The following is a 22,980-nucleotide window of genomic DNA, read 5'->3' as shown; positions in this document are numbered from 1 at the left end:
TTCAGTCTCAATCCATAGCCCAGTGTCCCCCAGTCTGGGGGAGGCACAGGGGGCAGAAGGCTCAGCTAATTCAATAGATTGTTTTGTAATCCTGAGTCGTGTCTGCATTTTAGGGTGGGGAGCTTAGGACGGGGAAACAGGGGTGTGTGTGTGTGTGTAAGTTACTGCCCATCTCCTTTTGGGGCTGACTTTCCCCTCCCCTTTCTTCCCCACCCATTGGTCTCCCCAGTACATGTCACTTTGCGGATCATCCAACTGCCAGTGCTCTTGGAGTGGGCTGATCTCATCTCTCAGGGTGGTGAGGGAAAGTCCTCTCTGCTCCATCACTCCCATCCTGCTCCAGGTTCCATGTAGGTAGGATCTCAGGGTTATTAATGCACCTGGGCCCTTGTGAATGGCAGCGGGACATGTTCACCAGGCTGTTCCCCTCTGTAGCCTTATCCCGCCTCTGTGAAGCGGATCTCTTCCCTAGCCATGTGTAGCAAGCTCCTGCTCCACGCTCTGACTGCCCCATTCTGCCTCTCTTCGGATTACACATCAACTGAAAGGGAGGCCTTTGCTGTCTTTCAGAACATCCTCGGTGAGGGAGACCAGCTTCGTTGAGAAGATGAAGAAAACGGTAAGTTTTTCTTTCTCTTTTCTGAGGCTGTGAAGGAGCAGGTTCTTCCTGTTTAGCCAGTGTGGAGGGGATGGAGGCCTCTTCCTTCCCTATGGTGAGAGAATTGCCTATCCAATTCCTGCCACTGTTCATGGCACTCCGGGGGGGAGGCTGGGCAGCTTCTTGTGTGAGTTACTAGACCCCTCCAGCGCTAAAGAAGCAGGAGCTGCTTAGCAGCTGAGCTGTCTAGCTAGCATCAGCAGTGAGCTGCTGGGAGATGGATTCGGTCCTGCTACTAATGAGCATCTTTGTGCAGTACCTGAGTTCTGGAAGGCTAGTCAAATTAAAAAAAAGGAGGGTGGGAAATCAGGGCTGTTTCTCTGCAGATATCCTTTTGTACTAGACAGATGAAATCTGCCTCTTTGAAGAGAGAGGTAATTCAGGTGAGGGCTTAGCAACAAAGGGAAGTGTAATGTGAGGTTGGGGTCAGGAGGAAAATGGTGGATTCCTTAAACTCCGTGGCTGATCATTATTTGTGGTAGCACCGGCTACCAAACGCCTCAGAATGACCAGTTTCCAAACGCCTCAGAATGACCAGTTTCTGCTCGAAGGAGTTCCTATTCAAAGGAGCTGTTCTCCAATCACACACTGTTCATCGCTCCCCAACCCCCTCACAGAATAATAACGTAGCAGGTTTTTTTTGCGGGTGTCCACGGTGGATCTCAAAGCACTGTGCGAGCAGTAATTTAGCCTCCCAGTCCCAGTGCGTAGGTATTGCAGAGAAGCCCAGAGATGTGATTTGCCCAAGTTTGTGTCAGAGTCAGGAATAGAATCCAGGACTCCTGACTCCCGGTCCTTTCCTTTAACCATGACAACACCCTCCTTGCTCCTGAACTCCAGTTACTGGCCAAATTAGCAACTCGTGTGTAACTGCATCTCTGTCTTTCCAGGGGCGAAACATCGTGGTGTTTTATGGTTCCCAGACTGGTACAGCAGAGGAGTTTTCCAACCGCCTTTCCAAAGATGCCCATCGGTACGGCATGCGAGGCATGTCAGCGGACCCTGAGGAGTACGATATGGTAAGTTAAACTTCGCTGCACACAGCATCTTTACTCTTATCGAATTCCGTGCGTGCGAAGGATATGTAAGTGGTGCCTGCGACCCGCGGGCATGCTGAAGGGATGTGTTATTAATTAACAAAGAAGGGGAAGAGCTGTTAGCATCGGCTGCTTGCAGCAATTATTAAGTAACTGTGGGCCCAGTAAGATATGGCACAGGGATGAGGAATGTGTCCTTGAACCATTTAGTGCTAGCAAAATCAAGGGCCTTAGCCCCTGGAGAGTGATGTGCTGCTTCTTGTGGGAACGAGGAGGGGGTCACCACCTGCTTTACAGAGTTATTCCAAAAAGGGGAGCAATCGTGAACTGAAACAACCATTTTTAGGGTCCCCCAAAGAGCCAGACTTTTCCCGTCTGCTGGGAGGAGAGATTGGGCCAATGGATTTCTCCCTTTCTGGCAGTGGGACCGGGGCAGGGCCGTGAGCCGCCGAGCTTGGGTGTGCTCTGGGGCTTCAAGCAGGTTCTTGGCTCGATTGTGCCAAGAGCAGGAGCGGAACAGGGCAGATCATGCCGGGCAGTGAAAGGGTGGGAACAAGCAGGAAGCTGTTGCGGGGCGTTTGGAAAGAATGAGCTAGCCGCCTCTGGAGAGCTCGCCCGCTCTGGGTCCTGCTCCTCCATTAGCTGAACGGAGACCTCTGTGACCTCGGCATGCCAGTCAGATGTGCTGCTGAAGAGTATAGACAATAATAGCTGCTTACAAAGTGAAGTGAGCCAGAAGCTCCTCTTCTGAGGCCTGGCTGGGTAGGAGGCCACCTTGTTCTGGGATCTGAGTCGGAGAGGACCTTCGCTCCGAAGAGGAATTGGACCTCATGCTCTTAGAACCAGTGGGTGAGAGAAATCTCTCAGCTGGGGCCAGAATCAGTGCTCCGAAGTCCTTGCAGATGTTCCACCACCTCTGTATCACAGAGGACACCTCGGTTCTGGTGACCTGATAGGTCACCTTTACCCTGGGAATCTGTCGCCAGGCAACCTGAAGGGTTCTGAGGTGCTATTTGGTCTCACCATTCATAGCCTGTTCAGAATATTCCTTGGTGCTTTCCTGAAGAGTAAGAGTGTTAACCGCAGTGTCCTGGCCGCAATCCTGTTGGTTAACAATGCAAAGTAACACCAGACAATTGCCACATTGCACACCAGAGGCAGTTGCATTTTAGTGGTGGTGATGTGAACCTCTCTCCCCCCCCACCCCCACCGTAATAACGTTCACAATGATTGCTCTGGGATCCTTGAAGTTGAGAAGTGTTACATAATGTAAGGAACTTAATCTCTCTGGCCTTGTTTCTAGTCTGATCTGAGCCACCTCTCTGAGATTGACAATTCCTTGGCTGTGTTCTGCATGGCTACGTACGGAGAGGGTGATCCCACAGACAATGCTCAGGATTTCTATGACTGGCTGCAGGAGACTGATACTGACCTGACTGGTCTCAAATTTGCAGTAAGTAAACCAGCTCTGCGTTACTGCTTATGCCTGATTTAGGCATGAAAGTCCCCCATGCATATGCCCAAATCAGACATGAATTTACAAGTGAGCATGCAATCTCAGTTTGCATGCCTTGCATCCATGCCTTGCATGTCTATGTCAGGGGCTCACCATTGTGTGCTGCATGTTTGCAAACATGGTTCTGTGTGCTTTAAAAAATGACTCATGACTCCCTCCTTCCCCTCTGCATCATGAAGGATCATTGAGTCCATATTGCTGCAGACGGCGTCTAGCATGCACTTGAATGCGAAGGCTGTAACTAAGTTACAGGCTACTGTTATTGTTTAGCAGGCTAATTGGACAGCCTTAGGCCAGATATTCTCCTGCAAATTAGGTCATTCCAAGAAGCATATCATTTCTTTCCTGTATTTAAATTTAATAATTGCTGAGATGGAACTGCCTTACCTACCTCCCCTGCAGATTTCCTGGGCTGGGTGGTACCCAGAATTGCAAAGCATGAGATAATCCATTGCTTGGTCTCCAAATGAGGTAGTTTCACCCCAGTGGGGGTATAACATACGGTACAAAGATGTCCATCGCTGACAATGGAATGGAAGGGATGGTAGATTAGAGAGCTGGATATTGATGAGAGATGTATAGCCAAGAGCTCTGTTTGGCCCCAGAAGAGGTGCCACTTCCCTCACTCTTTCCCACTCATGTGCCTGAACCAGTGTGGCCTAGTGGACAGAACTCCAGACTGGGAGTCAGGAGATCTGGGTTCTATCCCTGGCTCGACTGGCCTGTGGGGTGACCTTGGGCGAGTCCCTTCCCCGCAACATACCTCAGTCTCCCCATCTGTAAAGTTTCAGAGTAACAGCCGTGTTAGTCTGTATTCGCAAAAAGAAAAGGAGTACTTGTGGCACCTTAGAGACTAACCAATTTATTTGAGCATGAGCTTTCGTGAGCTACAGCTCACTTCATCGGATGCATGCCGTGGAAACTGTAGCAGACTTTATATATACACAGAGAATATGAAAAAATACCTCCTCCCACCCCACTGTCCAGCTGGTAATAGCTTATCTAAAGTGATCATCAGGTGGGCCATTTCCAGCACAAATCCAGGTTTTGTCACCCTCCACCCCCCCCCACAAATTCACTCTCCTGCTGGTGATAGCCCATCCAAAGTGACAACTCTTTACACAATGTGCATGATAATAAAGTTGGGCCATAATAAAGAAATGGCCCAACTTTATTATCATGCACATTGTGTAAAGAGTTGTCACTTTGGATGGGCTATCACCAGCAGGAGAGTGAATTTGTGTGGGGGGGTGGAGGGTGACAAAACCTGGATTTGTGCTGGAAATGGCCCACCTGATGATCACTTTAGATAAGCTATTACCAGCTGGACAGTGGGGTGGGAGGAGGTATTTTTTTCATATTCTCTGTGTATATATAAAGTCTGCTACAGTTTCCACGGCATGCATCCGATGAAGTGAGCTGTAGCTCACGAAAGCTCATGCTCAAATAAATTGGTTAGTCTCTAAGGTGCCACAAGTACTCCTTTTCTTTTTGCATCTGTAAAGTGACCACCTTTGCAAAGCACTTTTGAAATCTACTGATGAAAAGTGCTATGAAAGAGCAAGGTGGTGATATTCAGATTATTTATAATGGGGGAGAGGACAGTTCAGACTCATGGCTCATTCAGTGCTGGGCCTCTTTCTTGAGGCTTCTCAAAAGGAGCCAGTTTGGGGGTGCTTTTTAGTACGGTTCTGTCCCTCAGGAACTGAAACCCCCAGCTCACTTCAGAGAACACCAAGTAACCAGGAGATGGGGACAGCTTTTGGTCACTGTGGAGCTGGGTTGAATTTGAACCAGTGACCTACAATAGTGGTGAAAGGTTATAGCCACAGAAAACCTACCTCCTTAGCCAGCCAGAGCCCTCCAAATGGGCTCCCCGACTCCTTTTGATAGAGATTTTATATGTTTATAGCCATCCTCTTTGGCGTGAGGTTTTTGAATTAATGCATTGACTTCATCTGATTGACTGTCATTCTCTTCCAGGTGTTTGGGCTGGGCAACAAGACTTACGAGCACTTCAACGCGATGGGGAAATACGTGGACAAGAGGCTGGAGCAGCTTGGAGCCCAACGGATATTTGAGCTCGGCATGGGAGATGATGATGGGAAGTGAGTAGAGTTGGATGTTTGCTTTGAGCATTGGCTGGCTCGGAGCAAGCACAGAAGAACAGACCATATTGTGTGTGTGTCTCTATATAAAACGTATGGGGGCTAACGTTCTGCTAACTAGCATATGTACCTAGCAGGGACTGGCTGGGGCTAGGATGTCTGTTGAATTGGGAAGTGGGCTTTACGTCCTCACTGGGACAGAGACCTGTGGGATTGCTGTTCGGTTCAGAGTCACGTCGTTTGCCAGATCCCTTGTGCCTCAGGAGCTGGCTGTTTTCATAGAGGCAGCGGGGTGTAGCTAAAATTTTTTAGCTTTTAAGTGTATAAACTAGCTGGACCCCTCTGTGTCTCCCTCAACCCCCACGTCCGTCTCTGCCTGACACGCTGTGGTTACTGTAGCTTTTGATTTGCCTTTACGTGCACGGGTGCAGTCACTCCTGCGATTATCCCAGCAAATGGAAACGTGCATTAGCCCAGAGCTTGCCTTAAGTGTTCTCAGTCTGAAGTTAAACCTGTTCAATAAAATAAAGGCCTCCCGAAACCTTGACTGATCTTTCTAGGTAATGCTGCCTGCAGACTCCCCACCTGGGCTTCTGATCTTATTAGTGAGGGTCAGGTGTGGAGAGGAAACCTCTGGAGGAAAAACCCAGAAGTGCAGAAAGCATTGCTGTACATTCTTCTGTGTGAACTGGAGTTCACCAGTATCTGACCGGCACCCTCTTGTATGGCTGCTGCCTGAATCACTGATGATATTGCTCAAGTGGAGACATGGCCCGGGTCTGAATGTGAATTCGTCATCCTAGGGTCCAGCTAAAATTAGTTGTTTGGTGCGTGAACTAGAGGAGGGCAGGTACGGAGGGGTGTACGGGGTATGGGAGGAGATATTGCATTGGGGCCTCACCCTGCAGTTTGCTTCCGGAGCACCCCTCTGGCTGGCTGTCCAGGACATGGCATTGACACTGCTACTTCTCTCCTGCCCTGAACAGCCTGGAAGAAGACTTCATCACTTGGCGTGAGCAGTTCTGGCCGGCAGTGTGCGAGCACTTCGGCGTGGAAGCTACCGGAGAGGAGTCCAGGTAAGTGTGGGAGCAGGGGAGATACCGGCATGGATTTTTTTGCAGAAATCCCAAGTGAAAAGTGGCATTTTGGCATCCAATCCCCATCCAGGCCTGAGCTGGTGTCTGCTTTTCAAAGAGCAAAGACTCACCCCATTGAGACTTAAAATTAGCGAGAAACCTTAAGTAGATTCACCCTTGTAAATGAAAGAGGGTCCAGTCCAAACATCCCTACGTCCTGGGCTAAGTGACTCCAGATCAGAACTTTTTTGGCTCCATTTGTTGAGTTCACTTCTCCATGGCACAAAACTCTTTATAAATAGTTGTCAACCTGGTGATGAGTCCAGTGATGCTGCTGCTGTTTCTCTGGTCTCCCTCTTATGTCTCACTAGGCCATCTTCCAGGCGCTGCCCTACCCCATTTATCGTGCTCTGATAAAATACTTAAATCATCTGCCAAAGCGAGCCTGGGCACCAACATGTCACGCTGAATACTGAGTGAATGCAGTCTAGAACCATCTCTCTCCCTGTAGTTCATAAACTATAGTTCATAAATGGGGACCGTTTGTCTGACAGCCTAAAGCTGATGAATTTTGTGTCGATTAACAGCTTGGGAGCAAAGTCCCGCAAAGATCGTTTTCCAATCAGTCGTAAAGCGTTCAGCAAATATCAGCACTTAGTGAACATTGTTTTTCCTTTGGAAGCTTCCCCATGTAGCTCTGGCCCTGATCTCTTCTGAGTAAGCTGAGGGTTGTGCCAAATTACTAAGTGTTTTTTGTGATGAGGCCTGTGGTCTCTAGGCCATTAGACTGAGACCTCCAAACTTGTGGTATGTGTGACCTAAGCAGCTTTGACCAGCATTTTTGAAGCTTAAAATGCTAAAATAACCCATCATGCCGCTACTTCCCACCACTTCCAAAAGTGCTTTCTCTGCATAGGGACTTTGACTGGGAAAAGAGGGTTATTGATTACACCCAGCAAATCAGATGCAACACATTGTCCAAGCTGTGTTTGGTGGTTCACAGCTGCCTCCTTTCTCTCTTTCTCCAGCATCCGTCAGTATGAGCTGGTGGTCCACACAGACATCAATATGAACAAGGTCTACACTGGCGAGATGGGCCGGCTGAAGAGCTACGAAAGCCAGAAACCGTAAGTACCAGATTATTCCAGGTAACTTTGGCTGAGAGTGGTCAGTGCAGAAAAGTCAAGGAGCATGTCCTTCAAAGCCTAATATTAAATGCTCTGCTGGAAGTTGTCATTTCCCTACCATGGCCTCCTAAAATCCCCGCCAGTGCTTAGACCATAAACTCTTCGGGGCAGTCTCTTGTATTAGGTGTGTACAGTACGTAACACAGTGGGACTCTGACTGGGGCCTCTAGGTGCCACCTGGATAATGAGGACTAATACAATGGTGATGAAAAGTCAGCTATATTAGACATGCTGTTGTAGACTTCGGCTTTTGAATTTAGCCAGTGCTGTTTAAGGCCACACTAGGAATTAAGTTGTTCCTGCATGGCCATGCCATTGTATATACAAAACCCATGTGCAAAGGCTTATTCTGCCTGCATTACATTGTCTGCGTGGGCATATTTTGCAGATTAAACCCCACTATTTGAATGTGTGGCTGTAAAATACCCGAGTCGAGATTGAGAAACAAAAGTCGTGTTCCACAGTGACCTGACGGAAATGCTGCTACTGACTTTCACCTAGAACTTCGGGACGCTCTTCTCTCCTGTCTCATTCCCGAGTCCTGATTTAGTTTCCAAGAAAAAGCATTGAGACAAATGCATTGGCGAGGTCAGAGCAGAGCCACAAATGTGGTTGTAATGAAAGGTTGAGGCCTGTGAGGAAGTCTAAGGGGGAAGCCAGCTGTCTTCTGCAGGGGAGAGGCCTCAGTTTCATGTAGGACAGAAGAAGGAAGAGAAAGATTACTTGGGTTAAGTATCAGGAATAACCATAAGGATCAAGCTGCCAAGGGAAGCTCTGCCCGGATAGTCAGGGCTAGACACCCGTTCCTTAGGGACGGTGTAAAGATAATGAAATCAGTCCTGTTGAACTGCAGCGTGACGGAGGGGTAAATGTCCCAGTAGAGGGCTTCTTCAGATCCAACTGATCTGATCTAGTTTTTCATGCTACCAGGGGGAGCCATTTTGGGCTAGTGAGAGAGAGCACTGATGCATCTTCTAATACTGTGTCAGTTTACAAGATTGCATTGTACTAACTTTCAACTCATTTAGGGGGGTGGAAGAAGAGAGGAAGGGTGGCGCAGTGGGTTAGGCACTAGATTGTGACTTGAGAGACCAGGGTTCAATTTCCTGCTCTGCCACAGACTTTGTGTGTGACCTGGGGCAAGTCACTTAGTCTCTCTGAGCCTCAGTTTGCCACCTTTAAAATTGGGATAATAGTACTGCCCTAATGGGGTTTGGTAAATACGTTAACGATTGGGATGTGCTCAGATGCTACAGTTATAGGGGCCATATAAGTACGATAGATAGATGAAGGGGGTGGAAGGAGCTTCCAAGCCATAGCCCTCTCTTAGCTGCCCTTCTGGAATGGCAGTTCCTGAACTCAGTGTGTTGTGAAATACCCTCTGCTCCCTTGAGTGTAGAAGGCCAGTGAGGAAAAACCATGTGACGCTCTCAGAAGATCCATGCACATGTAGCAATGTCTATTGAAACGTGCTCCAGAGAGGGTGGGGACAGCGTCACTAATTTGCAGACAGATAATAGAAACCAGCGCTTGGCACAGAATCTGGAAGGACAAAACCCCATGAAAAGTCCATTGCATTTTCCCTGCGGTGTCTGTTAACCTTCAGAGGTTTGGCCCTGTAAAGCCGCGAAGCTGCGATCCAACAGAAAGTCCTCTGATACCAGGTGCAAGGTCACCCTCTGCATTCTCTCAGTAAGGACACTGTGGCTGTTCTTCTCCTTAGGCAATGATCCTTTGGGTTGGCTCACGAGCAGCGCTGCATTTGGGAACATGAAACGCTGCACACCCTCCCCTAGTGCTGTTGGAGGGAGAAATCCTAGCGGTTCACAGGAGCTGCTTTCCCTCTTGGGAGCTACAGGGGAATTGCAACACTTCGAACAGGCTGTAACAAAAAACCCCTTTCTGGCAGGCGGGAACTGGTACTTGCTCTAAACGCTAGAGGCTACGTTTTTAGCCAGGGCGTTTTAACAGTGTACAGATTTGAGAGGCTGAATGGACTTGTGTTTGAGACGCTAAATTAGCAATCAGGAGTTCTGTTCTTGGCTTTGCTACTCGTAGACTCTAAGGTCAGAAGGGACCATCATGATCATTTAGTGTTACCTGCACATTGCAGGCCACTCACTTGCTGGATGGCCTTAGAGGAAATTGCTTCCGCACTCAGTTTTCCCCATCTGTACGAGAGAGGATCCTTTCTTATAATCCTTCCTTATCTCACCCGGGCATTTGGGTTAAATTCGCTAGTGCATATGAGGTGCTCTGACGATGTGTGCTCTAGAAAAGTGTATAAATAAATAGGATTTTAGTTCCTGAATACCTGTTGCATCTACACATCCCATAGTTTCAGTGCTACCTGCTGGCATCTCTCTCTCTGGCAGGAACAAACTTAGGGGCCGGATCTGAAGCCCTTTCTTTGTAACCTTGATTAAAGCAGCACCTGCAGCAACTTGGATTGGGTCCGCATTCTGCAAAACCTGTCGATTTTCCTTGGACGTTTGGGGAGGTGGGAGATACGTGAGGGTTGGTGTGATAGGGAGGGAATTGGGGGTCTTTCATCTCTTTGGTTGGTTACTTTTGTGCTGTTGGCAAGGATTTGCTGCTTGGTTTTATTATTTTGGTATGGACAGTTTTAAAGTTTGTCAAAAGCTCCTGGGCCATCACATCTATGATTATAAGTGGAAAGAGACTAATTTGTAATCTCCCTGGCACCTGCTTGTAGACTTAATGCAGGGAGCTCTGCATTCATCCCCATGCGTCAGCAGTCAGGCTGTAGGTGGTGACCTGGGAGCTTCTATAACCAAGTGCTGCAAAGTGGAATAAACTGTATTCCTGCCATATAGGGGAGTGGGGGTGTCAGAGGTTGAGGTACTATTGTGCTGGGAACAGTAATATGAATACTTGCTCTTATATAGTGCATTTCATCTGTAGATCTCAAAGCACTTTACAAAAGAGGTGGTATCCCCATTTTATAGATGGGGAGACCCATAAGTAGAAGGACCTGGAAAAGGAAGGTCTTATTCATTGATGTTTTCATGCCTCCAAGCCAGCCAGCTGTTACTCTGTGTAAAGTCAACTACTGACCTATCAAAAAAAAGAAAAGCTCCATTAGAAAAAGGAAGAAAATGAACCAAAAGATCCGTGCAATGGGGTGAAACTAATCGTGCCTTAAGTTGCACAGAACAAGGATACTGTAAAGTCTGGTTGTAAATGGAGTGCTTGCTGTTCCCTCCAGCCCGTTCGATGCAAAGAACCCTTTCCTGGCACCTGTTACCCTGAACCGAAAGCTGAACCAGGGCGGAGAGAGGCACCTCATGCACTTGGAATTGGACATCTCTGGCTCCAAAATCAGGTACCCCTCTGCTGGGGGATATTATACTGGGACAAGGTGTGGGACCATAAGTGAAGCTCGGGAATTCACGTGCCTGACTCCTCCCAGAGCTTAGATTGGAGTCTCACTATTGTGTTTTCTGGCACCAAGGTTCCTTTGTGGTTTTGGATCAGGATAACTTTGACCAATTTTTATTTTTCTCCTTGCAGTTATTTCCTCCTGTTTTAAATACTGTGTTGTTTAGTCACAGAACGGCTGCCGTGTTCCACCCCAGAGGTGGCTGTATGTGTCGGTCACAGTTGAGGAATCCCTGTAGCTGCAGTCTAATGGTCTTCGGGCTCCTTCTTCAGTAAATATGCTAGAAGAAGAGAGCATCATCATGGGATCAGTACACTCATCTTTCTGGCCTCACTTCAGACAGGGCTGTTCAGGCATCCCACTATGATGGGCTGGACCCCCTGAGATATCACCTGAGGTGCTAACAATATCACTGAGCCCCTCTTTTTCTGCCAGCCTGGGCCCCCTTGATCCCTGTCTTGCCGAGCCAGGCTCTTAAGCCTCCTCCAGCAAAGCTCACAGGCAGGGCCACCCCCAGCTGCAGAAGATACAGACGCTGAGATCAGCTCTGGGAGGACTCAGCTTAAGGGACTTACTATAGCACCCTGATATTCACCCCCCTTGGGTATAAGGCCAAAGTTATATGAAGTTCGCCTCCTCCCTCGATGTGGAGGAAGGTATGCCCCCCTGTTAGAAATTGTATAAACTGGGTTATATTATAAACAATAGATAATTGTAACACTACAAAAAGGTGTATTTTAAGTGGATAAAGAGGTGGGAAACAGAGCAAAGCAGATTACTAAGAAAATTGTACAAGGCAGCAAACTAAGCTAGATTCCCTAAAGAAACTGGTTACAAATAATTCCTCACCCTAGATATTGGTTCAGGTAGAGTCATTCACAGGCCAGAGGTTTCTTTTCTAGCTTGGGCCCAGCAGTTCCCCCCCACCCCCCCTTCAGTTCCAGTCCTTTTGTTTCCAGGTGTTTTCAAGTATCTCTTTGGGGTGGAGAGCAGAGGAGAAGCAAGCTGAAGACAATCGTTGTTTTCCTCCCCCACCTTATGTAGAATTTCCATAAGGCGGGAACCTTTTGTTTGATTCCCCCCATCCCCCTGTGGAACAGTTCAGCAGTCCAAGATGCAGGTTAGTATCAGGTGACCAGGTCACCTGACTCTACAGTGTTCATGAGTCAGTGTTGCATGTTGATATCCTTTTCCTCTCCCTAGGTATGAGTCTGGGGACCATGTTGCTGTGTACCCAGCTAACGACACATCACTAGTGAACCAGATCGGCGAGATTCTGGGCGCAGATCTGGATATGATCATGTCCTTAAACAACCTGGATGGTTAGTAGTCCAAACAAGAGCGATCGTTCCAGCAGCTGAGCGGAAATTTGCTCCTTTTCTTTGTGTCTGAGTTTTTGTGTGTTACTTATGCAGAGTGGGATTATCCCTACATGAGACGAACCGAAGAACTGCTTTTGACCATGCTATCCGTATTTTTGCAGAGAAGGATCTTTTGGTTTGGATCATACTTGGCCTGAGGCTCTAAGAATCAGGGCAGTGGATTTGATCCTTCTGCCTTTCCATCAGGACCCAGATTAGGAAGAACTTCAGATCCTGCTGTCTCTGTGGGGCGGGGACCATATTTTTGTTCTGTGTTTGCTGAGTTTTGGTCTGTGACCGTGGCTTTTAGTGTCACCAAAATACAAATAATTCATCATCATAGAAACAGGGCTCAAAGGGACCTCAAGAGGTCGTCGGTTCCATCCCCCTGCGCTGAGGCAGGATTATGGATAACTGGCATTACTACTGCCGAGTTTGAGTGCCGTTACGTAATGAAGTAGCTCCGTTGGGAACGTGCTAGGCAGGCGTATGCACAAGCGAGGCGACTGACATGCCCCTCGTTACAGGATACCAGAGCGAGTCTGCTGTGTCCTGCCCATACATTACCTGATACTCGGCAGCACCAGGACGGCACTTGCTCCCGAGCGCCATTATTTAATTAAAGGGTTTGTCTCTGCCTTGCGGCGTATTGAACCGTGCAGTGATAGGGCCCTTATCACAGCACCGCACAGCCTTCCACACATGGCTCTCGGCAGAGTCCGCCGAGGTTGCTGACCCTCCTCGATGGCACTCTGGCAGGACAGCCTGTAAAAGCTGTGAACGGGCACCGTGTGGGGCGTGCGGCCTTTTCACCTGCAGTTCTCTTCTTCTGTGTTGGACAGTAGCCTAGTCTGGACTCCTTGAAAACAGGTTGTTATAGGGCAGGGACACCCAAGCTTTATCCTCGGAAGGCAACTTCCTGGTGGCTGAGAGCCAGGGCCGGCTCCAGGCCCCACCTTTCCAAGCAGGCGCTTGGGGCGGCATTCAGAACGGGGCGGCGTCCCCTCCTCTTCCGGGCACGGCGGCGACTGCTTGGGGCAGCAAAATTGGTAGAGCCGCCCCTGCTGAGAACCAGTGCCCCAGTTTCCAGACGGTGAAGCAGCTTGTCCACTTCTTTAACATGCAGGTAGTGACGACAAGCTTCCGGCCTGCAGGGCCCTCTCTGTCTGTTACAGCCACTGGCAGCATACCTTGGACTCTTTCCTAGCTCACTAAACTGAATTAACTCCGGCTTATGTGCTGATCATCGGGGTAGTCACGGAGCATTTGTGCTGGTGATTAGAGTTAATTACACTTAGTGATTACAGATTCATTCAGAGGGTGCTTGATCCACTAGGCCACACTGCCTTCCGTGAAGTCAGTTCTCCTTTCTGTGTCTGTTGCCCCATAAATGTGGTCTTCCTCATGTACTTTCTTTCTAATGGCCTCACAGAGTCTCAACAGTGTTGCTGAATTTCAGCCTCCTCTTTTCCCTTCCCCAGAGGAATCCAATAAGAAGCATCCGTTTCCCTGCCCCACCACGTACCGGACAGCCCTGACCTATTATCTGGACATCACCAACCCACCGCGCACCAACGTCCTGTACGAGCTGGCTCAGTATGCCACAGACCCCAATGAGCAGGAACACCTCCGCAAGATGGCGTCTTCCTCTGCTGAGGGCAAGGTGAGCACACCATTGCTTCTGTGGGCGAGGAGGCTGTGTAACAGGGATTCTCTCTGTATGGGCTGGTGGCGGGCCGTCTAGGAACTGCCAGACGGGTCTGTCTAGCTCAGTGTCCTCTTTCGGACACTGGCTGCTCCTGGATGGATAACGAGGGTGTAACCTGTTTGTAGAAGTTCCATCCTGTAACCTGTCAAAGGTTGGCTTATGCCTTGAAGTATGAGGATTTATATAGATGGGTTTTTTTGGTAAATATAAAATATTTTACCATTTGTAATGTAACTGGGGCTGAACTAATTATCCATCTATGTGTCCAAGGCTGACGATATGTCATGGCAAAACGAGGGGGGAAATCATACTTAAAGTAAATAATGGCCCACAAACCTTGTAATTGGTTTTGCCACTGGGAAAGGGTTAACTAGGTGTCATGAGTAGTTAAACCCCTGAATATCCACCTGAGACAGCCAGGTGTGTACAAATCCCTAGTAGAGCCTTGGGCAGCCGGAGCCAGACAGGGGAGAAAAAGACAAGGAAGGTTTCAATGAGTGTGTGTAGTTTGGGTTCTTTCCCAAAATGTTGGCATTAGGAGCCTAAATCTCATTGACCTCCAGTGAGACTCAGGCACCCATGTGTCTCAGTCACTTCTGGACACGGGACTTTGGAGCCTATGGGTCAAAGGTATTTTTGAAAATGTTGCCCCTAATCTTGTCGATGCCAAGTATCTGGGTGAAGGTGGAGAGGACAGAGGCCTTAGCGGTGGCTTGCCTTGGTTATTAGGAGAGAGGCTGGGTGAACTCCAAGAGTCCTATCGTGCTTGGTCTGTGACAGTGGCCTGTGCCACGTTACAGGGCAGGGAGGTAGCGCCGGGTGGGGTGGGGTGGGCGGAGGAGTGTTCTGGGGGAGGAGTTAAAGGCCGTGAGTGCAGGTATCGCTGGGAGTGGCTTTGCTGATGACAGGCAGAGTGCTTCCACCTGCCCTGCAGAAATAACTTTCCCCAGCCCCATCCATCTCGGTGCAATTCCCCGTGTTTCCGCTACGATTTCCTCTCCTGCTCCTGTGTTCCCTACACAGAGCTGCTCCTTCATTGTGCCAAAGGATGGGTGCAAGGAAACCGGGTGACTGATGTCCGATAGTCACCGATTTTAAGTCCACGAGGGATGATGATTATCCTCTAGTCTGACCACCTGTGTCTCACAGGCCATAGGATTTCACCTTTGCCTTGTTCTCCTGTCTACACCCTCTGTGCACCTAGACGCTGTACCTCAGCTGGGTTGTGGAGACCAGAAGGAACATACTGGCCATCCTGCAGGATGTATCTTCTCTCCGACCTCCCATCGACCACCTCTGTGAGCTGCTGCCCCGCCTGCAGGCCCGTTACTATTCGATTGCCTCCTCTTCCAAGGTGAGTCCTTTCCCTATGCCTCCAGGAGCTGGGCAGTCTATCAGCCCTGGGGAAGGACTTTGTTTCTTGCCATGAGCAACTGAGCAACCCTGAGAGAGTCCCCTCCCTTTCCAACCCCCCAGCCATCCTGACAACTCCCTGCATGGTTGGGCGCCTGGGGGCTGGGAAAGGAATGCAGGGATTTCCCCTTTAAGGAAACACATCCTGTGTGCTTGGTCTTCCACATGTGGGATGCAGAATCAGTGTCCCCATCACAGCCCTGAGGCTGCCTCACTCTGCTCCTGCTGCTCTAGGGCCCTGCTTCCATGGCTTGGTAGCTAGGTGGATTCTGGAGGTAAATACTCTGTGCCTTGGGATTGTTTTTGTTCGCACTTTGTACCAGGAGCTCAGAATGGGGCAGAGCCCTACACCTCAGCTCTGAGTGTGCACCGGGCTGAAGCCGTAGCTGAGACTCAGACTGACGTCAGGTCTGCTGCAGTAATAAGTTTTCTGCGAGGCTGGAGATGCCGTTACAAGCTAGCTCAGGACAACGGGATGCTGAATTGAAAATGTCCTGAGCTGTCATTTGGAGAGAAGCAGAGGAGCAGCCCGGCCCAGGGATCTGACATGGTATTGCGGGAGAGGTGCATCCTCTGGAACAGAGCACAGCATCCTTTCAGTTACACATCCCGCACGCCGATGCAGAGCTCCCGTTCCCCCAGATAGCCCCTGCTGACCTAGCTCCGTCCCTAACTCTAACGGAGAGAACTTGGGGTGCAGCAAAACCTCTCCTCGCCTCAAAGCTCAACTAGTTCCTCACTCCTCCTGCAGTGCAGGGGGACAGGGAATGGGATCTGTCACAGGATTCAGTTAGAGAGCACGCCATACCAGCACTCCGCCTCCTCCCCGTCCCGCTGGGCAACTAACCCGGCTCGTGATACCGAGATCAGCTCACCAGGACTCTGGCATTCCTCCCAGCAGGGGCGCTAAAGGACAACTCCCTTGAGGATAGAGACTAGCACGGGGGTAGTCAATAGGGGGCCAAATCCGGACCCCCAGTTCCTTTTGCACAGACCCCCAACATTTTTTATTTACTTATTATCATAATTATTATTATTTTTCTCTGGACCTTGGCTAGACCATGACCAAGAAATTTGGACCGTGACAAAAAATAATTGATTCCCCCATAGCGTCTTGTCCTGGTGCTCGGATTTCACGCAGTCTGTGGCATGTGTGCTCTGCAGTCAGAGGTGTGACAGCATCGGGAGCTTTGCTCTAGGGAGCCTGAACAAAGCGTAGCAGGGAAGCTGTGGCAGCATGGCGGCGGTTGCTCAAGTACAAACCCAGCGGGCCCATGCCGCCATGGCTTCACCGCTGTTCTTACTGGAGCTGGCTAGGTCAAAGCTGGTGCTGCAGTCATGCCTCTGGCTGCCATGGGGACGTGCCCTGAGTGGAATATAGAGAGGCAAAATTGTTCCCATGCAGCCCTGTAAGAGAGAGGGGGTATAAATTGTGGCTTTAGCAGGAGGTGCACTTGGGTTGTTATCTGGGATCCTGAGAGCCGCAGGAAAGAGTGGCTTGCACCAACTGTTCTCGTTAGCTTCCCTGCTCCAGTGGGTGCGGGTTCTCGTCTGTGGATAGCCAATGGGACTAATTCACCCTCCCGTGCCGCCCAGAAGCCAAATGGGTGACCGCATTTCTCTAAAGCTGGTGCCAATTTTGGTTTTGCTCCAGGTTCACCCTCACTCCATCCACATCTGTGCTGTGGTTGTGGAATACGAGACCAAGTTAGGCCGGGTGAACAAAGGAGTGGCCACTACCTGGCTGAAGAACAAGGTGCCCAATGAAAACGGGCACAAGTTGACGGTGCCCATGTACGTCAGGAAGTCACAGTTCCGGTTGCCTTTCAAATCCAGCACCCCCGTCATCATGATCGGGCCCGGGACTGGGATCGCCCCGTTCGTTGGCTTCGTTCAAGAGCGGGCCTGGCTGAAGCAGCAAGGTGAGTGAGCAGCCGCGGTGCCAGGCGGGCTGGTCCCGGAGCAGCCATCGATTGGATGTGCTGCCTTGTCGCTACAGTGCCAATGTCCAGTGACAATCGCATGTTGGCTGCCAGAGGTGGGCCCCCTCCCATACACCTGTGGCTCCTTCCTGAGGGGGATTCAAAAGTAGCTCTCTGTAGCATGTGTGGGCCCCCCCCGGGGGGGAGACTTTCAGCAGCCGTAAGGGTTTGGAGTTTTTGAAGGTTAGAATGTAAGTGTCGGTCTGTTACGGGAGCATTGTTCTGATTATTTCCTGTAACCCCTGCCCCCCGCCCCAACTCCGCGCACCTGCCAATCACCTAGGTCAGCACGGTTTGCTGCAGGCTTGTAGGGGGCACCCCCTCCCACCTTGACCTGCGGTGACTGACGGCACCACGGGCCAATCATGGCTCTCTTGTTATCGTGGGGCTCTATGGAGCAACCCTGGGGTGCGCTCAGGGCACCAGCGGCAGCCCATCCTGCGTTCGCTTGCAACCCTGGGAAGCTGCACGACACCTGGGCTGGGGTCCCCTGGGATAACGAGGGGCCCCCTTGCCCTACCTAAATGGTGCCACGTCTCCTCATTGTAACATCTGGTCCAAAATACCTTTTCCCCCAGGTTCAGCTCCTACCCCAGCACACACGGCTGGGGGGAGCAGGTCCCTTTTCCTCTGTGGGCCCAGCCGCTGGGTGGCACTTTGGTCCAACACACACAGCTGCGCCATTCAGTGCCAGGAAAGCAGGAGGGAGCGTTGCTTCCCTTCTCTGCAAGGGGATACAGGCAGCATGGTGGGTCTGTCAGCGCTGGGGAGCTCAGGGAAGGTGGGTCTGACCAGCGTTGTGCCCACGCCCAGAAAGGAGGAAGCACCCGGTGGTGTCAGTAGCGGAAGAGGTTTCAACTCAGCCTCCTGCGATTAGCTGCTGCCCTGCCGCTTTCACCGAACCTGGCTCGCGCTTGTGGAATCAGTGGCAGGTGGAGCTGGATAACGGCGCTGTAGAGACCTGGCATGGGTTGGAGCAGGAGGTTGTGTGGCTGCAGGGGTGGAAGGTTGCTGCCTTCTGCTAGCCCTGGTGGGGTGGAAGGATGGGCCACCGACCTGGCTTCTATTCCCTGCTCCGCCACAGACTCCCTGCGTGACCTTGTCCAAGTCACTTAGGCCCACGTCCCGTTGCAAGCGGTGGAAGTTAGGTGCGGTGCTCGGACACGACGGCAGCAGGGGCCGTGGAAGGCCGGTCAGTAGCTGGCTAGCCGGCCATGTGGAGGTGACAGGGATGGGCTGACAGCTGTCCCGTTGGGTCCCAGGGAAGGACGTTGGCGAGACGGTGATGTACTATGGCTGTCGCCATGAGAACGAGGACTACCTGTACCGAGAGGAGCTTGCCCAGTTCCACAAGGAGGGGGCCCTCACCCAGCTCAACGTCGCCTTCTCCCGGGACCAAGCCCAGAAGGTAAAGCCCAGCGAGGAGGCTCCAGTCCCTACCTCCCTCCAGCCCATGTGTGGGCGGCTGGACTCTTGCAGTCGGGTGGGTGGTGCGGGAGGAGCTGCCAGCCCCAGCCCAGGCTACTTGTCCAACTGGTCCTGGCAGCATCGGCCTGTACCCCGCACTTCAGAGCGAGGCAGCCCCACGCCCTGCAGAGAGCACCTGGCTGGGCGTGAATGGGGAGCCCCAGTCTGCACTCCCGCTTGGCTTGAGAGCCTGTCCTAATGCCGCCACCCACCAGGCTGTTGCCGGAGTGGGTCAGGCCTGCAGCTTTGGTTCCCTCCTGGCGGGACGTGCGACGGCTCCGGGACGAAGCCGCCAGCTCGGCTGCGGGCCGAGTTCGGCGCATGGTATTGGCATTGCTCCCTTCCTCGCTATTCTAAACCCAGCTGCCTTTGTTCTGCCAGGTCTACGTTCAGCACTTGCTGAAGAAGAACAAAGCGGGGGTCTGGAAGCTCATCCACGAGGGGAACGCTCATATCTATGTGTGCGGGTAAGGCCAGCCTGGGGCACTGCTGGGCTCCTCGCAGGCTCAATTGCATCGGGGCCTTTGGTTGGACGGTTGGATAAACTGGGAAACGCCTGGGGAAGGAGAGGGGGCTGGGTGGGTTCCAGGGAGGGAGGAGAGCTGGCTGCAGAGGGGCCAGGGCCAGGTTCAGTGAGTGATGTGCTCCAACACCTCCCCTCCTCCCAATGCAGCTGGGGGTGGAAGAGCAGCAGTGTGGTCTGAGCACAGGCCTGGGAGCCAGGAATTCCTTGGTTCTCCCCCAGCTCTGCCATGGACTTGTCAAATAGCCTTTGGCAAGAGACACCTCCCCTCTGCTGATTTCCCAGGATGTAAACTGGGGCAGCTCCTTGAATTGCAGGGGTGCTGTGCAGATTAGTGAGCGCTTGCCAGTGCCGGGCCAACGTGCGCTGCTAGCCCCGGGGGGTGCTTGCCGGTGCTGGGCCGACGCACGCTGCTGGCCCCAGGGATAGTTGCCCACACTTCATAATGTGGAGTTTACCTGCTCAGTGTCCCTCTGATCTCTCAGCAGCCAAGCTCCTTAGACCTAGGACTGATCCTGGCTAGGCCAGATGCCACTGCAGGTGCCCACATGGCAGCCTGGTATTGCTTGGGCCCAAACTAAGCCACCTTCCTCAAGGGAGATGCACAGCTGAGGCCTGGCACCAGAGGCTGGGGAGCTGGTACCTTCCTTTCCAGTCTCTGCCCAGCCTGGCCTCTGCAATGTCTCGCCTTTTCCCAGGGCTACGGAGCCGAGGAGCGATGCCTGCCCTCACACCCTCTCTGTGCCCTTGTCATTCCAGCGATGCTCGCAACATGGCGCGGGACGTGCAGAACGCCTTCTACGAAATCGTGGCCGAGTTCGGCAGCATGACCCAGCCCCAGGCTGTGGACTATGTAAAGAAACTGATGACCAAGGGCCGCTACTCCCTGGATGTCTGGAGCTAAGCCGGGCTCCGAGGCTGGAAAGAGGAAGGATTCCCAGACGGCTGCTGGACGGGAGACGAACGGCCCCTGCCTCAGCCATTCCAAGAACGTGCCATGAAACTAAACTAAACCTTAGATCCCCTTACCTGGTAGTCGCCCTTCTATACCCACCTCCCCCTCCGCTAGACAGCTCTTGAGAGCCCTGTGAAGGGCGGGGCAGGAACTGTTGGAACCCCCCTGGGTTTTTTGGAGGGAGACGCATCTCCACTGAGATGGATGGGCTCGCCCCAGGAATCAACAGAAGCCAGGGCTTGATGAACTGCTCCTTGGTTCCCCTCTCCTGCGGCGCAGGGCAAGGCCAGTTAACTGGCAGGGCTGCCCGCTCTGCTTTGCCGTCTGTGCAGCGAACCATCTGCAGGACGCTCACTCCCTCCTCTCTCCGGAGCCGCTTTGTGCTCCTGTGGAAACTGTGACATGGGGGCGAGGGGCTGCCCTTCCTGTACCCAGCCCCTGGCTTCCAGCCTACCCCCTCTGGGCCCAGTCGCATAGACCCTAATACCCCCTCCCCTCCCAGGGAGCTGCCTTGGTTTTTAACCTGTTCTTTGGGGACAATCTGGTGCAAGCAGAGGTATGCCCCCTGGCTGCTGCACGTGGGGAGCCCAGTGCTGAGGGCAGCGAATTGGAAAGAGGGCCTAGCTCCCTCGCAGGGCATCAGAAGGTCTCCACTGGCGGAGGCCAGGATGCTGAGTCTGTGTCTCCCTTGCCCCACGAGACTTCCAGCACTCGCTGCTTGCTGTGATGGGGCAGCCTGCGGCGTTGCCCACCTTTGAAATTCTCCTGTGGTCTGAAACCAGCCCTGGCTAGCTGAGAGCCTGCGCTGCCTACCCTGGCCTCAGTGTGTGCTGGGCAACACCCAGGCCAAGCCCCTGCTGGTGTAAACTCCTGCCCAGCCTGTGCTTGGAGGCCTCTCTGGTCCGGCTGGAGAGCTGTGCCAGTCCGGCTCTGCTGCGAGGCTCGCCCCAGCCCTGGCTCGGTCCCACAGGCCCTAGCAGTAAGTTGGCGGGTGGGGGTGGGGAGCTGGAGCCAGGGCTGCCTCCCAGTGGCTTAATGCTCAAGTCTCAGCAAATGGGGGACTCGCTTTGTAAGGTCCCAGCCCAATGACAGAAAATCCCTCTGGAAGCCTGGGCCCTGGAAGGGGGAGGATGGCTCCCTCCTGAGCAGTCACTAACCTCCCTGGCCTGGGGTTTGTCTTTGGGGAACCACTGCTGCGATGCTACCAGGTCAGGGACTTAACGGCAGCGCTTGCCTCCACTGAACCTTGTTTCCTTAGTCAGAGGGGACAGGAGATGGCCAACGCCACCTCCCTGTGAAAAGGGGGAGTAATTCCAGCTACTGGCCTGCAGGAGGTACTCATGTGCAGCTGTAGTCAGCCTAGGGGAGCAGGGAGGAGAACTGGGTCCCCCCTGGTTAGTTACATGAACTGAACCCCCCCTTTGCAGCTTCTCCAGGCCCAGTTTTGGTATCTGTGTTTTGTGTTCACCCCTGCTTGAGATCTGCTCATGGGAAAGCTCTCTCAGCCTGTCCCATGAATGTAAATACTTTAAATATACTGTCCCCTTGGAATAAAACAGGGTCTTTATTTTGCCTCCTGCTTCATTTCAGCGAGAAACAGACGCGAGCTGCAGGCTGCTGCCACACCCTGTCACAAAGCCTCCATTGCCAGGGGAAAGGTCACAAGGCACTCCTTCCTTGCGAGAACAACTTTACAGGTGGCCTGCCTATGCTTCAGGTGCTAATCTGGGACCAAAAGACCCAGCTGCTGTCCCCTGCTTTGCCACAGCCTTTCCTAGGAGACCTTGGGCATGTCACTTAGTCTCTTCCCTCTTTTCGGTGCAAGACTCTGCTGGAGAGATGGGGGGAGGGATCTGAAGTGCATCATGTCTCCAGGGTGTTTAAAACTCACTTCCGAAGGTGGCTGTTTCCTTGGTACCTGTGCATGCAGGCTCCACCTGACCTCATTTTCCAGTAGCAGTGAACCTGCAGCATGGGCTAGTCCCACATACAGCCCTAGGCAGACTTGAAGGGCAGCTCACTGCTGGGATCAAAGCTAGCTCAGGTCTGGCTCTACACAATGCTGGCACAGCCAGCCCTCAAGAGCTCAAACTGATTCAGTTTTTCTCACCTCATGGGCTGACTTTGGGCCTCTCTCCTTCCCTCCATACCCACCTCTGTTCATTCCCAGGCTGGCTCAGAGCTCCGCTTTCTTTCCAAACAGGCCTCCAGGGGAGCGCTGATGGAAAACAACCGTGTACTTGCAGCGAGTCACGTGTTCAGCAGTATGATTAACACTAAGGGCAAGACCAAACCACGTAACTTCCCCCGTCCGAAGGAAAGGGGGACTGGCCCTAAGGCTGCACGTGGGGCAGTTACACCTGGGCTAGCTTGAACAACACTAGCTTTGCACAGAGCCCTCCCCTGGCAGGGCGTCTTCCCCTTGCCCAGTCTATATTTCATGCTGGGGGGGTAGGGGGGAGGTGTAAACCTAAGCAACACTTACCCCTGCCGAGTTACCCCTCAGCAACAGAGCTCTGGGCAGAGGCAGTGAGAATGGACAGGGCTCCCCCAAGCCTCTTCCTTCCTTTGAAACAACATCTCCTC

General features: G+C 52.0%; 1 protein-coding gene across 13 annotated transcripts in view; it reads left to right on the top strand.

Annotated features, from left to right (window-relative positions):
• POR (cytochrome p450 oxidoreductase) overlaps positions 1–21,961 on the top strand; it is a 61,326-nt gene extending 39,365 nt beyond the window's left edge. For 12 of the 13 annotated variants that reach the window (XM_073315679.2, XM_073315673.2, XM_073315674.2 and 9 more), the window contains 14 exons: positions 571–619; positions 1,549–1,677; positions 2,999–3,148; positions 5,195–5,319; positions 6,306–6,395; positions 7,424–7,522; positions 10,812–10,928; positions 12,189–12,307; positions 13,828–14,009; positions 15,259–15,408; positions 17,122–17,389; positions 18,712–18,857; positions 19,298–19,383; positions 20,199–21,961. In XM_073315679.2, coding sequence (XP_073171780.1) covers positions 571–619; positions 1,549–1,677; positions 2,999–3,148; positions 5,195–5,319; positions 6,306–6,395; positions 7,424–7,522; positions 10,812–10,928; positions 12,189–12,307; positions 13,828–14,009; positions 15,259–15,408; positions 17,122–17,389; positions 18,712–18,857; positions 19,298–19,383; positions 20,199–20,343 — 1,855 coding nt within the window. In that variant the 3' untranslated portion in view covers positions 20,344–21,961. The other variant, XM_073315682.2, reaches the window with a different exon arrangement.
• The last annotated feature ends 1,019 nt before the right edge of the window (positions 21,962–22,980 follow it).

The sequence above is a fragment of the Lepidochelys kempii genome, chromosome 17 (genome assembly GCF_965140285.1).
Source record: "Lepidochelys kempii isolate rLepKem1 chromosome 17, rLepKem1.hap1, whole genome shotgun sequence".
In the NCBI taxonomy this organism is placed as follows: domain Eukaryota; kingdom Metazoa; phylum Chordata; order Testudines; family Cheloniidae; genus Lepidochelys; species Lepidochelys kempii.
The sequence above is the reverse complement of the archived record's forward strand: the minus strand, read 5'-3'. Positions and strand labels throughout refer to the sequence as shown.